This window comes from Bufo gargarizans, chromosome 8, assembly GCF_014858855.1.
Source record: "Bufo gargarizans isolate SCDJY-AF-19 chromosome 8, ASM1485885v1, whole genome shotgun sequence".
Taxonomy (NCBI): domain Eukaryota; kingdom Metazoa; phylum Chordata; class Amphibia; order Anura; family Bufonidae; genus Bufo; species Bufo gargarizans.
In genome coordinates this window covers 18,701,570-18,718,754 of record NC_058087.1, presented here as the reverse complement: position 1 = coordinate 18,718,754, position 17,185 = coordinate 18,701,570, and the positions used below count along the sequence as shown (strand labels likewise).

Below are 17,185 nucleotides of genomic sequence, written 5' to 3'. Positions count from 1 at the left end.
TTTATTATATGCAAATGAGCCTCTAGGAGCAACGGGGGCGTTTGTCACAAGTTAAGGGTTAGGGAAAACACCAATTACACACCACAACTTATAGACAACAATCTAGGCCTCAAAAGCTAAGGAAGAGGGATGGTAACCTCCTAGTAATCCCTAGGCCTTACCCTAACTCCTGCCAGTATGAGCAGATCCTGATGGTGGAAATACTCATACACCGGATACCTAAAGCCCTGCTAAAACTGACGAGCCCTAGGATAGGTAGCAGGGGATGAGACAGCTGGTTCCTTCCAGAATGAAGGAACCTGCATCTCCCTAAGGCCTAGAAACAACACACACCAGATAATAAGAAACAGCGACGGTAACAAGTACTTAGCTTAGAGAAGTATGGAGAAGCAGCAGATCCAAGACAAACCAGCACTAGCAACTCCAAGCAAAACCTATCAACCGCATGGTCAGCAGTGTGAGGCGGATCTAAATAGAGCCTCATCCCTGATAACAAGCAGCACCGGAGAGGTGAGATCCTGCAAAACAACAACATACAGAGACCTGTCAGATAGCCTCACGTGCAGCAAGTCTATCCGATCTTCTCACCTCTCACAGGAGGGACCGTGACAGCGTTGCCATTACACCTGAAGGCTCAGCTCTCTCTGCAACTGCCGCACCCTCTGTACTTTGATCTACAGGGCCAGGCAGTTTAAACGTACGTCATCATGCCTGGAAAACCCCCTTTAATCACCCTTTAGCTAATGGTCCTGAAAAGTCTCCTAAAACGACAGGGGCTTTTGAAATGCAGTTTATATTAGAAAGTGTTGTCATCTCCACATAACCATGAAAAGCAATGTTAGAAAATAATTTCCCATTAGTGGGAAGTTACCCTCTGTGTTTTCTCTTCCTCATTCACATTCTGTACAGGATGTAAAAGTGAAAAGATTTTTGAAACTTTTGATTTAAGAATATTTTTGTGGGAGATTTAAATGTAACTTATGGATGGACGTGTGGGCTCTGCTTCGTACCAGGTGATCATGCGTGTTTTTCCTATGCCTATAATTGTATCTGGCATGAAAGTAGAGCACATTCAATCACTAGAGCCATCTCAATAGATGATACCTCCCTCTGCAGCATTTCTACATCCGGCCCCCACCTACTATATATTATATATAATACCTGGAGGCATCTTTTACTTTTTTTCTTTTATCATGTTTACTATACTGGGATAAATAATGGAGCAGATTTACTAAAATGGTCATTTCATACGCCAATCTTAGTAGGACGGATTATCCACAGGGGTAAGATGTTCTCAGACTGCAGTACCCCAGACCTGGGTGTATATACCATTGTTTAGTTATGTTATATACTGTACCAGCATGACAGGGTGGTTAACTGCGTGGTGGACATAGCTGGTTTCTGAAGTGCTGCTCCCACTGGACCCCTGCCAATCAGATATTGATAGGCCTATTCCTGTGATGGCTAACCTCCGGCACTTCAGCTTTGGTAAAACTACAACTCCCAAGATGCACACTTGCTTGGCTATTCTCAGAACTCCATAGAAATGAATGGAGCATGCTGGAAGTCATAGTTTCACCACACCTGGTGCCAGAGGTTAACCATCACTGTCCAATGCTGAGGATAGAGCATCAGTAGCAAACTCCTGGGCTACCCCTATCTATATGCAGTAAACTACCCCTAGTGGTGGCTGCAGGTAGTAACTGTATTCTGTTGTGGGACAGACTCCGTGTAAATAATGGATGGCAGGGACTTTTTGTTTCTTACAACATGTTATATGAATGCCATTAACTACATAGTTATTCATTGCAGCCTTTATTACAGATATCAAGCAAAACCAAACTCCACTCCATCAGCTAAGGATGACTTAAGGAAGGGAGAGTCTCATTAGCGTCACTGGAAACCTCAGCTTTACTTACATTTCAGGTGAGTCGAGGCGGTGGAGTTATGATGTAATAGTGTCATGGAAAACTTCCCCTGATTCACGCCTGTTGTTCACTAATCTTTGTAGGTTGCTGCTATTATCCACACCCTTTTTAGTGATGATACAGAACTGGGAAATATGGATAAAAACACAGGAGAACAACTCAACAGAGCCTACGAAGCATACCGCCAGGCATGTATGGATAGGGATCGAGTCAAAAAGGAACTACAGCAAAAGGTAAGTAGCCATTGTAGTCTATAGAGGTATTATACTATATTACACTTGTTAACAGTGTTTACTCAAGTACTTGTCATGTTACTTAAAGAGGACCTCTACCCTCTCCTGACATATCTATTTAGTAACTACTTGCATTCCCTATGTAATAACAGTTCTGGAGCATCTATTCTTATGACTCTATGATGTGCCATTCTCTTATTATTCCTGCTAGAAATTTTGAATGAATTAATAGCAGTTTGCAATAAAGGTCCAGATGGGTTTTACCAGTTGGGGCGTGTCCCTGCACAGTCTGACATTATCCAGTCAGTGCCTCCAGTGTCAGACTGTGCAGGGGACCCCCCCCCCCCCCAAACTGGTAACACCCAGCTGTACCTTCATTGCAAACTGCTTTCAATTAATTTACAAGGAACAATAATAGGAATAATAAAGGAATGTGTAACACCCCAGAGTGGTGTTACCACTCCTATACCCTGCTACTATCTCTAATGGGCTAACACATCGTCATTGAATGTATTTTGTTCAGGTCTTCCACAGTGTGCATTCCTAATATCTTTATACAACTGTTATGTTCATGTAATGTGCCTGGTTCACCAGCAGGTGGCAGCAAACACGGCAGAGCTATAGTTAGAGAGAATGGAACTTGCCATTGCATGATAACCCTCCTCTGGAGAGAAGTGGGCTATTCCTACTTCTTGCAGGAAGGGTGGGGACCAGTTAGAGTCAGTCTAGTTAACCCCCAGCTAGGGAAAAGGTGTGCAAGGGAACGTCTCTGCTGGACGTGCCCATGCCAGCCAAAGCACCTTAATCTCTGCTGGCCATGGAGGCCAAAGTTTGAAGCCTCAGGAGCCAGAATGAAAGTTCCCTGGCATAACCTAGAGTCAGACTACAGAGAAGAAGTGCAGCATACAGAAGAAGCTGAGTTATACAGCCAGCCTGCAGCAGAGTGAGAGAAAGATATAGCAGAGTTGAATTTGCCTGCCAGTTTAATGCTAAAGCCTGCTGGAACAAAGACAAAGCCTGAACCTGTTTGAAGAATTGTTTATTCAAGTAAAGCTGCCATTGAACTTCATCTTAAGGTCTGGACTCAAGTTATTCTTTCAAATCCCTCAATTATTCCCCCTATTTATTGCTTCGGAGCCAAAGCCTGGAGTCCAGCAGTATCCAGGTAGGAGCACCGTGACACACATAAAGAGACATTTAGGCCGCACTACACCACTCGGCATTCCTACCACACCTGGGACGTGTTATAGAAAGGGCCCTGGGGGGAGGGGCCCGTTGCAAATGGTACATCATAGAGTTATAACAATAGATGCTCCAGAATTGTTATTACATGGAGAATGCAAGTAGCTACCAAAACAGTCATGCCAGGAGAGCAGACAGGTCCAGTTTAGAGAGGGCCTGTTCACTCTCCTGACATGCCTGTTTTAGTATATATGTCCATTCCCCATGAAATATCATTTATAGAGCACCGTTGCACATAACTCTGTGTTGTGCCTTAACTCTGTTATTCCTCCAAGAATACTGGGTGGGCTCATGCACACAAACTTTTTTCCGTGTCTGCACGGTTTTTTTTTGTTTGTTTTTTGCGGCCAGTATTCAGAATCATTCAATGGGTCTGCAAAAAAAATGAAAATTACTCTGTAATTTTTGCATGGCCGTTCCGCAAAAAAAGATAGAACACGTCCTATTCTTGTCCATTTTGCGGACAAGGACAGGCATTGTTACAATTGATCTGCAAAAAAAACGGATGTCACACAAACCGTCAACCATATTTTTTGCGGACCGCAAAATACTTATGTATGTGTGCATGAGCCCTTAGACTGTGTAGAGGACACATCCCCAAACAATTGCACCCAGTTGAGAATTTATTCAAAACATTTTAGAAGGAATTACAGAACAATGGGGCAACGCAGAGTTCTAAGACAAGATGCTCTAAAATTGTTATTTCATGAAAAGTATTTACTAAAATAATAAACGTGTCAGGAGAGCTGACAAGTTGTCTTTAATAAACGAATGAAGCTAATACAGTCCTGATCAAAAGTTTAAGACCACTTGAAAAATGGCAAAAAATCATATTTTACAGTGTTGGATCTTAACAAGGTTCCAAGTAGAGCTTTAACATGCAACAAGAAGAAATAGGAGTGAGAGAAAACATTTTTTGAGCATTCAATTAATTGAAAATAACGATTAAACTGAAACAGGCTGTTTTTCAGATGATCCAAATTTTAGGACCACAAAAGGCCAAATCTGTGCATAGATGTGGATTCATTGTCATTTTCTGTCAGGTAGTTACACGTTGTGATGGCAAAGGCAAAAAAACTCTCCCTTTTTGAACGTGGTCGGGTTGTTGAACTGCATAAGCAGGGTCTCTCACAGCGCGCCATCGCTGCTGAGGTGGGACGCAGTAAGACAGTCATTTGGAATTTCTTAAATGATCCTGAGGGTTATGGAACAAAAAAGTCAAGTGGAAGACCCGAAAAAATGTCATGAGCACTGAGCCGGAGGATCCAATTGGCTGTCCGTCAAGACACTGGACGATCCTCGACCCAAATTAAGGCCCTTACTGGTGCTGACTGCAGCCCCATAACCATCAGGCGGCATCTGAGACTGAAGGGCTTCAAAAACAAAAAACATCTTCAAAAGACCTTGTCTCCTTGAAACGCCACAGAACTGCTCGTTTGGACATTGCAAGAGAGCACCAAACATGGGACATTCAAAGGTGGAAGAAAGTTTTAATCTCTGATGAGAAAAAAATGTAACCTTGATGGTCCTGATGGTTTCCAACGTTACTGGCATGACAAGCAGATCCCACCTGAGATGTTTTCTACACGCCACAGTGGAGGGGGCGCCATAATGGTCTGGGTGCTTTTTCCTTCAGTGGAACAATGGAGCTTCAGGAAGTGCAGGGGCGTCAAACGGCCGCTGGCTATGGCCAGATGTTGCAGAGAACATTCCTCATGACTGAGGGCCCTCGTCTGTGTGGTAACGACTGGGTTTTTCAACAGGACAACGCTACAGTACACAATGCCCGCAGGACAAGGGACTTCTTCCAGGAGAATAACATCACTCTTTTGGCTAATCCTGCGTGTTCCCCTCATCTAAATCCAATTGAGAACCTATGGGGATGGATGGCAAGGTAAGTTTACAAAAATGGACAACAGTTCCAGTCAGTAGATGGCCTTCGTGCGGCCGTCTTCACCACTTGGAGAAATGTTCCCACTCACCTCACGGAAACGCTTGCATCAAGCATGCCGAAACAAATTTTTGAAGTGATCAACAATAACGGCGGAGCTACTCATTACTGAGTTCATGTTTGGAGGGTTGGATTTCTGTTTTGGGGGGGTTTATTTTTTTTTTTTTGGAGGTGTGGTCCTAAACTTTTGATCAGCTGAAAAACAGTCTGTTTCAGTTTATTCGTTGTTTTCATTAAATTGAATGCTCAAAAAAAGTTTTGTCTCACTCCCATTTCTTCTTGTTGCATGTTGAAGCTCTACTTGGAACCTTGTTAAGATCCAGCCATGCTAAATATGATTTTTTGCCATTTTTCAAGTGGTCTTAAGCAAATACAGTCCTGATCAAAAGTTTAAGTAAACCTTAGGCCTTGTGCAAACGACCATGTGCCGGCCATGCCCGTGCTGCAGACTGCAAATTGCGGTTGGCAATGCACGGGCGCCGACCGTTTGCCCACCGTTTGCAGATGCAGGCCTATTCACTTGAATGGGGTACGTGATTCACATCCGACGGTCCGCCTCACAAGAAAGTTGTGCATGCACTACTTTTTTTGCAGTGCGGAGGCAAGGACAGGAGTGGTTCTGTGGCCCTCCGTTCCGCACCGCACCGTATCTCCTGGATTGTGGACCCACTCAAGTGAACGGGTCCGCATCCGTGATATGGTGCCACAATACGGGCATGGCCGGCACACGGTCGTGTGCATGAGGCTTTATAAAAAGAACATCAAATAGCTATTCATCAAACCTGTATGTAAATGTGTAATCTTAAAGGGAATGTCACATATTTTTTTTACTAATAAAAGAACAGATATATATTTTCTTTTCTTTTTTTTTTCTTTTTGGCTTAGATTTTTTTTTTTGTATTCTATTTTCTATACATGTAATTGGAACCTTGACGCATTCTGTGTTTTTTGCTTGAAGTAGGGTTCCCATCCCAATTGTAAATGATGCAACAGACTTCAGCATAAATTGTAATTAGATGGTTGTTTTTATTTGCTTCCAGGTTACTGCAGCTTTACCGTATGTGAAGTTTCGGCCCAATGGCCTTCTTCAGACTAAGGCCTCATGCACCCGACCGTTGTTTGGGTCCGCAACCGAGCCACCGTTTTGGCGGCTCGGATGTGAACCCATTTATTTCAATAGGGCCGCAAAAGATGCGGACAGCACTCCGTGTGCTTGTCCGCATCCGTGGCCCCCCCTCCGCGGCCCTGCTTAAAAAATATAACATGTTCTATTCTTGTCCGCGCTTTGCGGACAAGAATAGGCATTTATATTGCCGGCGCCCGTTCCGTTCTGCAAATTGCGGAAGACGGCACGGTCGTGTGCATGTAGCCTAATGCCGCTTTAAGAAGAAAGGATAAGATAGGCGCATTTACACAGCGGCACAGCCACATATCACACTGCGCCTACCTCATTTTTTCTTCTTAAAGCGGCATTAGTCTGAAGAAGGCCATTGGGCCGAAACGTCACATACGGTAAATCCGCAGTAACCTGGAACCAAATAAAAACCACCATCTAATTACAATTTATGCTGAAGTCTGTTGCATCATTTTCTATACATGAGCATGGCATTCAGGGCTGATTCCCACTGCCATGATTGAGTGGGAAGCATGGTCCGTGTGTTGGCCGCATCTCGGGGGCCGACCTCGGCTCCCCTGCCCCCAGCTGACTCTACCATAGTGATTTATGACACAATTCATTTCATATGTGACTGTGGATCTATTGCACTGTGATGACATCATCGGGTGAGTACAATACAATAGATCTGCCATCAGAGAGGAACTGACTATTATAAATTACTCTGATGCCGTCAGTTCGGGAGACGCGGGTAAGACACGGACTGTGTTTTCCGGGCCAATCATGGTCGTGTGAATCGGGAATCTGTCAGCAGGAAATTCACTGCTAACCCAGACACAATCCCTTGTAGGTCTAGCTCAGCTGAATGTACTGATACCTTTCACTTAGCGATCCATTGCTTCATTCTGGACAAAACGTTCTTTCACTCCATATGCAAATGAGCAGTCAAGTGCATCAAGGGCGGGCCTGGGCCACTCTGTGCACTTTTGCTCCTCCTGATTTCTCTGCCAGCCTCTCCCTCTCCTTCTTGATTGACGGGGCAAGATGACCATACAGGAAGGGGAGGGAGGAACTGGCACAGTGGCATAACTAGAAATGACTGGGACCCACTGACCCCCACTCCTGCAGCTAGTCAAGACGGCTCTCTCAGACCAGGCCCGGCAGCCGCTCCTTCCGTTTCCTACACGTATGTACTATACGTCATGTCACTGTATATAATGTAATTGTATAATACTGTTGAAGGGGCCCTAACAATTAAAGTCCTCCTCCTTACGGGTCTCTTCTGGGTTTGGGCCCAGTAGCAGCCCCTTACCTGGCGTCCACTATAGCTATGCCCCGGACTGGCAGAGGAAGCAGAAGGAGCCAGGTTGCACTGCGTGGTTTGGGCGTGTCCTTGGTGCATTTAAATGTAAATTTTTATATGGATTAAAAGCTGTTTTTATCCAGAAAGAAGCAACAGATCAATAAGTGAAAGGTGTCATTACATTCAGCCGAGCTAGCCCTACAAGACACTGTCTGGTTTATTAGTGAATTTACTGCGATTCCCTTCAAACCACATAGGAATTTATAGTGTGGAAATGACTCATTGACTTATGTAGGAGAACATTGTGGGCATGCTCTGTGACCTGTGCAGAGGTCACTGTGTTACTTTTAATACCTTTGACCGAAGAGAAGTGATTTATACAAAAGGGGATCAGTGGCCAGAGTGAAAACTGCAATATTTCAGGATTTTTTTAAAATACCGATAGCAACATGGAAAATTGTAAAATGTAGCGAATATTCTTTGAAAGTATTCCAGTCACATAAGAGGTAAAAGCGGGCGGCGCAGCGTATGTCCTATCAAAATAATCTAAACGTCCCTGTATGCTCCGTGTCACTTTATCAAAGTGGAGCTCAGACTGTAAACAAGTTTGTAAAGTCCATAAATAGATAGAATACAGTAGTCGGCGCTCACCAGCGTAGAAAAACACACTTCCGTATTGTCCATAAAGACATTCCAATGAAAGGCGGGGGTGGAACAGCTCTCATACAGCCTGGTCAGCGGCGACAGCCTCGCGCTTCTTTAGGCCACCAACGTCATCACGCTACAGCGTGCTCACTTTTAAACATTGTACGGTGGGGTAGTCATAGTAACCAATGACGCTACCTCGTCCCGATCTACTGCCAAACCTACAAATACAAAACAAGCCCCACATATATGGATACATATAAGAACAACATTTACAAGAATACCCTTAGATCATTTTTAGCATTTAAGCCTAATGGGCCCATCGCTTTTGAACGGATAATTCCATCTTGCTTCCTTTTGTAGCAATAAGCGGTGTCTATCGCCCCCTTGTTGGGGGCAGGGAACAGATTCAATACCTGCAAAGCTTCGGGAACTAGGACCCCCTCCATGTATTTCCCTCTATTACCCCGGGACATCCTTTTCCTGATTTTATAGAATTGATATGTTCCCTGAACCTCTCATACATGCATCTAATAGTTTTTCCTATATAGAAACGGCCACATTGGCACATCATCAGGTGCACCACATATATACTTTTACATGTTATCAAACTTGTGACAAATTCCTCCAAAATTGAGAACCTTATCCTGGGAGTTATATTTACAAAGTGCAATTCCCACACCTAAAATTCCCCCTAAGCCTGCGAGCCTGTAACCAGCTGATATTGTATTCTCTAAAAGTATGCTTAACCTAAAAATTTGATCTAAACAATAGGTAATTTTCTGATGCCATATGCCATTAAATGGGAACGTGTCATCAGAAAATTGCTGCAAGTTTCTGCAGATTTCACACTGCTCACTGAACACGTAGAATTGGCTGACGCTGAGCAGCTTGTAATCTGTGCATCTGAGGCAGTGTAAGCAGTCGTCTCATAAGGCCATGTTCACAAGCTCAGGATTCTGTCAGGATTTAGACCAGATTCTGGCAGAACTGGCGCTATGCTGGAAATGCATGTGAATGGGGTATAAATAACTCCATTGTCATCCTTTGGAATAAATCCATGGATTGGCTCCGTTAAATTAAAGTGATGCCGCATCCACATTCGGACCCACTTGTCAGTCCACGGCAGAGATGCCAGATTCAGCTGCAGATTTATGGCAAACCTCTGCTGCGTGAACATGGCCCTACTATAAGAAGTATGATTAGAATGAAGGGTTACGTCTGTATAATAAAGTTCTTATCCTGTGTTCTTTAGACCGTTTTTTATGAGCAGCAGTTACATGATAAGCAGAAACAGATAGAAGATCTGAAAAATCTCAATCTGGTCCTGAAAACGAGGCCCCCCTCATCTGCTGGAGCAGGTAACGCCCATCAAACCTATAGAAACTATTTGTTCTGCCATAGTTTTATTTATTTTTAGCTTTTTGCTTTCAATGGTTATACAATGTATATAAAGTCTGTACTGTAAAATAGTAACAAAACCATCAATGTGACACAGTACGTGCCTCCGAAGCTGGCAGCAACCTGTCCTGTACATCCGGCCATAGACTTAGCTATATTTTATAAAAAGTTATGGATGTGCATATTTGGATTGACAGCATGGCCATTTGGTTAAAGGAGTAGTTTCATGAAGACAACCCCAGTCTATACACATCATGGAGGGCCCCTGCCCACTCTATGTGCAAGTACACAGCATGAGCGGCTTTGTTCCATTGGACTTAAAGGGCATCTGTCAGCAGATTTGTACCTATGACACCGGCTGACCTGTTACATGTGCTCTTGGCAGCTGAAGGCATCTGTGTTGGTCCCATTGTTCATATGTGCCCGCATTACTGAGGAAAATGAAGTTTTAATATATGCAAATGAACCTCTAGGAGCAACGGGGGCATTACCATTACACCTAGAGGCTCTGCTCTCTCTGCAACTGCCACGCCCTCTGCACTTTGACAGGACCAGGCAGTGAAACCATCATCATGTCTGGCCCTATCAATCAAAGGACACAGCAGTTGCAGAGAGAGCAGAGCCTTTAAGTGTAATGGCAACGCCCCCATTGCTCCTAGAGGCTCATTTGCATATATAAAAACTTCATTTTTCTCAGCAGTGCGGACACATATGAACATGGGACCAACACAGATGCCTTCAGCTGCCAAGCGCACATGTAACAGGTCAGCCAGTGTCGAATGGTACAAACCTGCTGACAGATGCCCTTTAAGCCCATCTTTTCATAAGATGGATAATTATTCATCTGAATGGGTGACCTGTCATACTGCATTTGCTAGAGCTTCCCACAGTTAAATCAGCCATTTGCTGAGGAACCAAACCCTTTAAAGTGATTGTATGGATGAGTAAATGAAAGTTTCAGAATCGTGTAAAATAATGAAATAAGTTATGCTCACCTTACTGGTCCCCCTGCCGTTCCCATTATGATGCTTCTCAGTTCCATCCATTATCTGGTCCCTCTCAACATGGAAATGTGACCACTCAGCCAATCACTGGCTAAGGCTAGTCACTGATGTGGACCGTGATGGGCTGAGTGATCCGGTGTCGAGATAGACCAGGCAGTAGAGACCGGAGGGAGAACTTGGATGCGTTGGAACAAAATAAAAAAATAAAAAATTCCATAAACGTAGAAGCCAACACTGGATTCAGCTGAAAATTCGTAGATTGGTAACAACTATGTTAGGAGAGTGACTGTTGTATTTTTGTTAAGGAAAACATAGAATTTAACACCATTTTGTCCATGTAACTAGGAGGATTTTGTGTGCCACCTCCGTCCCCCAAATTGGAGAATTCAGACAGTTGGAAAAGTGAGACTGCTTCCCTTGAGAGTCTGCAAGAACAGTTCAAAGTCAGTCTGCAGCGAGAAAAGCATTTCAAGGTAACACTTTATTGTATTGAACAGAATACACCATATTCTTCTATATGCCATACTGTTGGCCAAACCAAGTCATAAGGTTGCAGACTGCCACGTGGGCACATGGAAAGCCACACTGGGCGACAAAGGCCCAGGAGAAAAATCCCATTTACGGACCACTAGGGTCTATTTCTTTGATTCAAAATTATTTGATTTTATTGATGATATAGGGATTGGGTCCCAATAATAATTTCCAGTAATAATTAAATAAACAGTGCACAGTAGTAAATAAACAAAATAAAATAAGGGAAATAATAAAACAAAGAAAAAGTGCAAATAAATAAATACCGTATATAAATTTGGAAAATGATAAAACAATGAAAAATGTAAAAAAATACAAATAATTCTGCCTTCCCACAAAAAAAGCACCCATCTATCAGAACCCATCCAAACCAGCAGAACATATGTGGCATGGGTATCAGGTGCTCAGACACTAATACGTTCACATATTCTATATTTGACCCCAAACAATCAATAATAACCTCTGACTGACAACTTTTGCCTGTCCTATCTGTTTTGGTGCCATTATATTATAAACTGTATCATCTGTGTACAGAATTAGTTGCTAAATGTAAGCAAGGAAGTTAAAGGGGTTCTCCGGGATTTACATATTGATGGCCTGCCTCAGGATAGGTCATCAGTATGTAGTCGGAGGGGGTCCGACTCCCGACTCCCTAGAACCAATGAATGTGTATGGGGACAAGTGATCACTCTAGTGATCCCTCGATCCTATACAGCAGAGGAGATTGCTGCATGTAAATGCAGCTTTCACCTCCTGTAACGATTAGGTAATTATCAGGAACCGACAATTCATTCCAGATAATTGCCTGCTGTTTCGGCCCGTGTAAAGGGCCCTCAGAACTAAAGCGGAGAATCTGTTCTCTGAGCTATATTGACGTCACACAAACGTTGCACAATGCACACCTCTATGACATTGCTCTGCACGGGGGAACTAGAGGATTCCCATTTGGGGTGAATATTTATTGAACAAACTACCTAAGAATAGAAGATGAAAAAAATTAAGGAAAATTTATTTTATTCCTGTGTCATCTCATATCTAATCTATCTATCTCATATGTATCTATCTATTATGTATCTATCAAAAATATATATTAACCTATAATCCTGTTAGGGCTGTTTCATTACTGCATTTAGCATTATACACGATTGGATAATAATGAATATATATATTAAATAGTGAAACAAAATCAGAATAATAAAAAAATTACATATTTCACATCAGGTTATCTATCTGTGTATCTATCTAATCATATATATTAACCAACTTTCCTGTTAGGGCTTGTTCACTGATGCATTTAGCTTTACATTTGATCAGATGCTGATCAGTATACAGTAAAACAAGCTCAGAATAATAAAAACATAAAAAAAAATGTTTCACAATATACAATCCAATTGTGTAACCCAGTGTATATAACACGTTTCATGACGTTTGCTTATGAAATGCCACATGTTCTATTCCAGGATCAGCTGGATATAGAAAAACTCCATGTCTTGAAATTAGAAGGAGAACGTGACAAGTTGGAGTCTGTCCTCGCCAGTAGGAATGAAGAAATTCAATACCTAAAAAAGTCATTGAAAGAATCCAGAGAGATAAAAGAAAAACCAGACCAAAAAATAATCCTGGACACAGAAGTGAGTATATTCGGGAAGCTATTATTCTCACGGATACCAATGATTCCAATGTGAGTTATTGAAGCCTAACTTGTTCCTGTTCCTATATATACCTATGCCTGTAGTCCAGCTTCTCCTGGTTTCTGGTATGCATTAATCAGCCACTAGGAGATGATCTAACACTGCAGATTGTGTATTTCATTTCCATTTATTGTTGTTTTTTTCACAAAGCCTTAATCATTCTCAGCTTTTGTCTTTAAGTTTCTATCCCCCCATAGTTTGTATGTAGACCTTTTCTCTCACTGAAGTTGGTCTCCTCAATATCACTGGGAAGGAAACTTTAACTGGTTGTGTTAGGTCTCATGCACACTGCCATATTATGGATCATACAAAACCCATAGAATTATATGGAACTTCCATAAAGGCTCTGTTCCGTGTGCACGGACCTAATAGGGAGTTTCTGCATCTTTAATGCTTTATGTAAGCCTTATTCCTTAAAAAGCATAGAACTCCTTAAAGTTGAAGACTATGGACACCTTTGACACGGGAAACATTAATTTAACATATGTTAGTGGTTACCTTGAGTTTAAAAAGTTGCATCCCTTCATTAATTTTCAACACTCTGATATGAAACTTGCAACCTGCTGTGATGTGTCATCAGAAAATGACCTATTGTTTAAATCACGTTTTTATGTTTAACATTTTTAAAGAATTGTTGATGATATTATTTCCAATTTTCCATGTCACTATCAATTTTTAAATAAAAACCATAAAATCCTGCAGTTCTCGCACTGGCCACTAAGCCTAATAATACTCGCCACTTCCTGGTCTGTACAGATCACTTTACTGCAGTTATCTGCTTATCTGTCATCTTGATCCTCCCTGTAATGATATCACCTCTGTGTATAGATAAGACAGGATCCACCATTCACAATAGGTGATTGTCAGAGCTTATCTATTCTTTCTTTGTACAATGACCTCTGAAAAGGACACAGAGCATGCCCAGTAAACTCTCCCATAGAAGTCAATGAGTTCCCCTCCTGACTATTGTATCTGTGGACCATGCTTTCTAAAAAGCTCTGGCAAGATGGCAGCCACCATAATTATGTTCGGGAAATAGAATAAAAAATCAGTAATTGGAAAATAAAATCCAATTAGGAAAAAAGGAGATGTGTCTCTATCTGGTTTTAACTGGCAGATAACATTTTTGGTGACACATTTCCTTTCATTTCAGACTTTACTTACGTGGATGTGCCCCTCCCAGTATTCTGGATGTGAGGTCTGCTGGCAATAACTTGCTGTCATGTATCAGTACAGCTTTATCCCTGTACTGATTTCTCCTTCTACAGCTCATGAGGGATCTAACCTCTCTTATTCTGATTTCCCCCTCCTTCCCCCTGAAAGGTCTTTCGTGGGTACTCTCACCTCTGAACAGAAGGAACAGTCTGTGCAATTCCCCCTCCTCCTGCTGACTGCTGAATGGCTTTTCTCCCTATCTATTAGCCTATACAGTCGGCCTTACCTCTCTCTGTTGCTATCTCTAACACTGAGAGAAGGGAGGAGGAGAGCAGAGAGAGCCAACACAGCCATAAGCAAGCAGGACAACCAGCTATGTGAAGGAGCTGCCAACTCTGACAGTAAAATACTGGAAAGTTGTTTAAATTTGCATTGCAGGAGGTAAATAATAATAATAATTAAAAAATCTGCCTATAAGCTCCAGTTTTAAAGGCTATGTACACTTTTGGCACAATTTTTTATTATTGCATTATACTCGTTTTTTTTTTTAATTGGTCTTTAGTAAAAAATAAAAAAAAGGCACCCTTTTCTCTGTACAGCCTTGAGATTCTCCAGTAGCATGCTGTCTGTTTTCACTCTGTTCCATGAGGCAGCTCAGTTGACGGCTTCTTATCTCTGACCTTATAAACACTCATTATAGCTCAATTTTTATTTTAAGTGTTTATGACCTTTTAGTAATTTAGAGATGAAGGTTATTAGATGCCCGGCACTAAGTGACAAACAGTTAACCCTTTGTGACAGAACGGCTGAATATTTTTAATAAAGACCAACTGAAAAAAAAAGATTTTAGCTCAAAATGAGTAACATGCAATCATAAATAATTGCTGCGAAGGTGTACACAACCTTTAAGCCTCTAGCCGCTGGGTACTCTACAAAGTGTAAGTTGAGGAGTGCACAGCCCATCAGGACCCGCGTCGCCCCTTTCAGTGACGACAGTTGATGCACCCTCTTTGTAAAGAGATGAGACTCTTCGTCATTCTGTAGATTACAGTGACTACACAATGATTATACCATGAGTAACTTTCACACTTGTAACTGTGGATTTCTGTCTATTTTTTCATGAGATGAGAAACATGAACATTGCTCAAGATCCTGCTGCAGCAGCTACAGCCGTCAGTGAAAATGCAAGGTTCAGTATTATTATTATTTATTGCTATTGATACACTTTGTACACATGGAAGTAACACGTACATTACTATATTTTCCGTGCTGTATCTTTAAAGAGATTTTTCAGAAGTTTTATATTAATGACCCATCCTTCAGATCCGCTGATTGCAGCAGAGCACACAGCGCGCTGGAACTAGACACAGCTCTGTCCACCATGTAGTGGCCATGCCTGGTTACTGCATCTCTCTCCCTATTCACTTGTATATGGCTGAGCTGCAGTCAGCCTGGCTCCAGATACCAATGACAAATTACCAGGACCTTATTGAGTAACTCCCAGCCCGTCTAGCTGCTGGTCATAATAATGTGACTCAACTATCTATCTATCATTTGTCTCGATAGATAGATCAATAGATATGAGATAGATAGATAAAACAAAACCAGAAAAAACAGCAGCACAGTCACTAGAGTAGGCAGGGTTCATTCCCACCGGGACCACAGGCACAAGGTCCACTATGAGATTCAAAAACAGAATAAAATGAAACAGCTCTGCAATACACGGTGTATAGGGTGTTGGACCCGGTTTACTGCCCAAGCAAGGTTTCAGGCAGACCTCATTGTGCTGGGCTGAAACGTTGCTTATCTCACTGTCCTTTACATAGTATTCGGAATATTCTCAATAAGGGGGGCAATCACAATTTTTGAAAATTTACATAGGACACCTCTAACAGCTGTTCCCAAATCGGGTGCTCACACATAAACTATTATATTTCGAGTGATATTGCAGCATCTTGTAGTGTACCTCATGTACTCCTTTAGTAGCTCAGTCAGATTGTGATATTGTCTTAGCGTTGGGTTGTCCCACCAGGAAGCTCTCTAATGGCCTCAATTTCCAGCACAATAAAGACTCGGCCCCCTGAGATTTGGAGGGCTACCCAGCTCTAGTCACTACCTGTTGGAGTGTAGCTCCATTTCAATAACAATATGGACTTTGTGTGACATGAGAGCAGGAGTGTTTTTTATTTTTAGCAGAAAATATGTCGTTAAAGCATATTTTTTATGTGACTGTCCATTAATATTTCCTATTTGCTGTAACTCACTTGTCAGCTTTACTGTGTATACTGTGACTGGTGGCATGCACAGAGCAGTAATGTATACTGTGCCTGGCTTCATCACAGTTTACCTCGCTGCACTGTTCATACCCAAGGCATACACAGCAACAATGCATGAATAAGATTTCTAGGAGCCTGGTTGTGGCTGTATCGAGCACGGGGCGCATTAATAAATACTGTCCCATGAAGGCGTGCACTTCTTAATAAATTTGGCTCATTTCACTCCAATGAACTTCAGTTTAATACTGCCATATGAAACGCCATCCTCGATACATTTTTTCATTATCTATTAGGAAGTTGCTGAACTCCTCATTATTCATGGTCTAAGATTCATTGTCATAAAGACGTTAATCTTGATCCCTAAAAATTCTAAAATGAGGTTTGTTCTTCTTTATTGAATATTCATTTTATTTTACTTTTTAGATTATTCATCCATTTTTTTTTTCCTATCGGTTTACGAAAAGCTTTAATTATGTAGAGTCACAGAACATCCGCCATCATTAACATTCAGATTTTTTATTTTTTTTCCTTTCCAGTTCGGTTCTTTGTACTTAGATTGCATATGTTAACACACATCAGTGTTCTCCGCTTCCTCTGTCTTTTGTTAGCATATTGTATCTTCATATTCTATAATTAGCGTTCCCCAGTAATGAGTTTGGCACTAACCAGCCACTGGTTACACTAATTAGTCTATGCTGTGTTTTGTTACCG

At 41.9% G+C, this 17,185-nt stretch overlaps 1 protein-coding gene across 11 annotated transcripts in view; it reads left to right on the top strand.

The window, feature by feature from the left end:
- TANK (TRAF family member associated NFKB activator) overlaps positions 1-17,185 on the top strand; it is an 85,537-nt gene that overhangs the window by 52,986 nt on the left and 15,366 nt on the right. For 8 of the 11 annotated variants that reach the window (XM_044304181.1, XM_044304182.1, XM_044304178.1 and 5 more), the window contains 6 exons: positions 1,825-1,926; positions 2,012-2,161; positions 9,672-9,777; positions 11,167-11,294; positions 12,813-12,983; positions 15,323-15,387. In XM_044304181.1, coding sequence (XP_044160116.1) covers positions 2,063-2,161; positions 9,672-9,777; positions 11,167-11,294; positions 12,813-12,983; positions 15,323-15,387 — 569 coding nt within the window. In that variant the 5' untranslated portion in view covers positions 1,825-1,926; positions 2,012-2,062. Of the gene's footprint in view, positions 1-1,812; positions 1,927-2,011; positions 2,162-9,671; positions 9,778-11,166; positions 11,295-12,812; positions 12,984-15,322; positions 15,388-17,185 lie in introns of all 11 variants that reach the window. The other 3 variants (XM_044304186.1, XM_044304180.1, XM_044304179.1) reach the window with 1 other exon arrangement.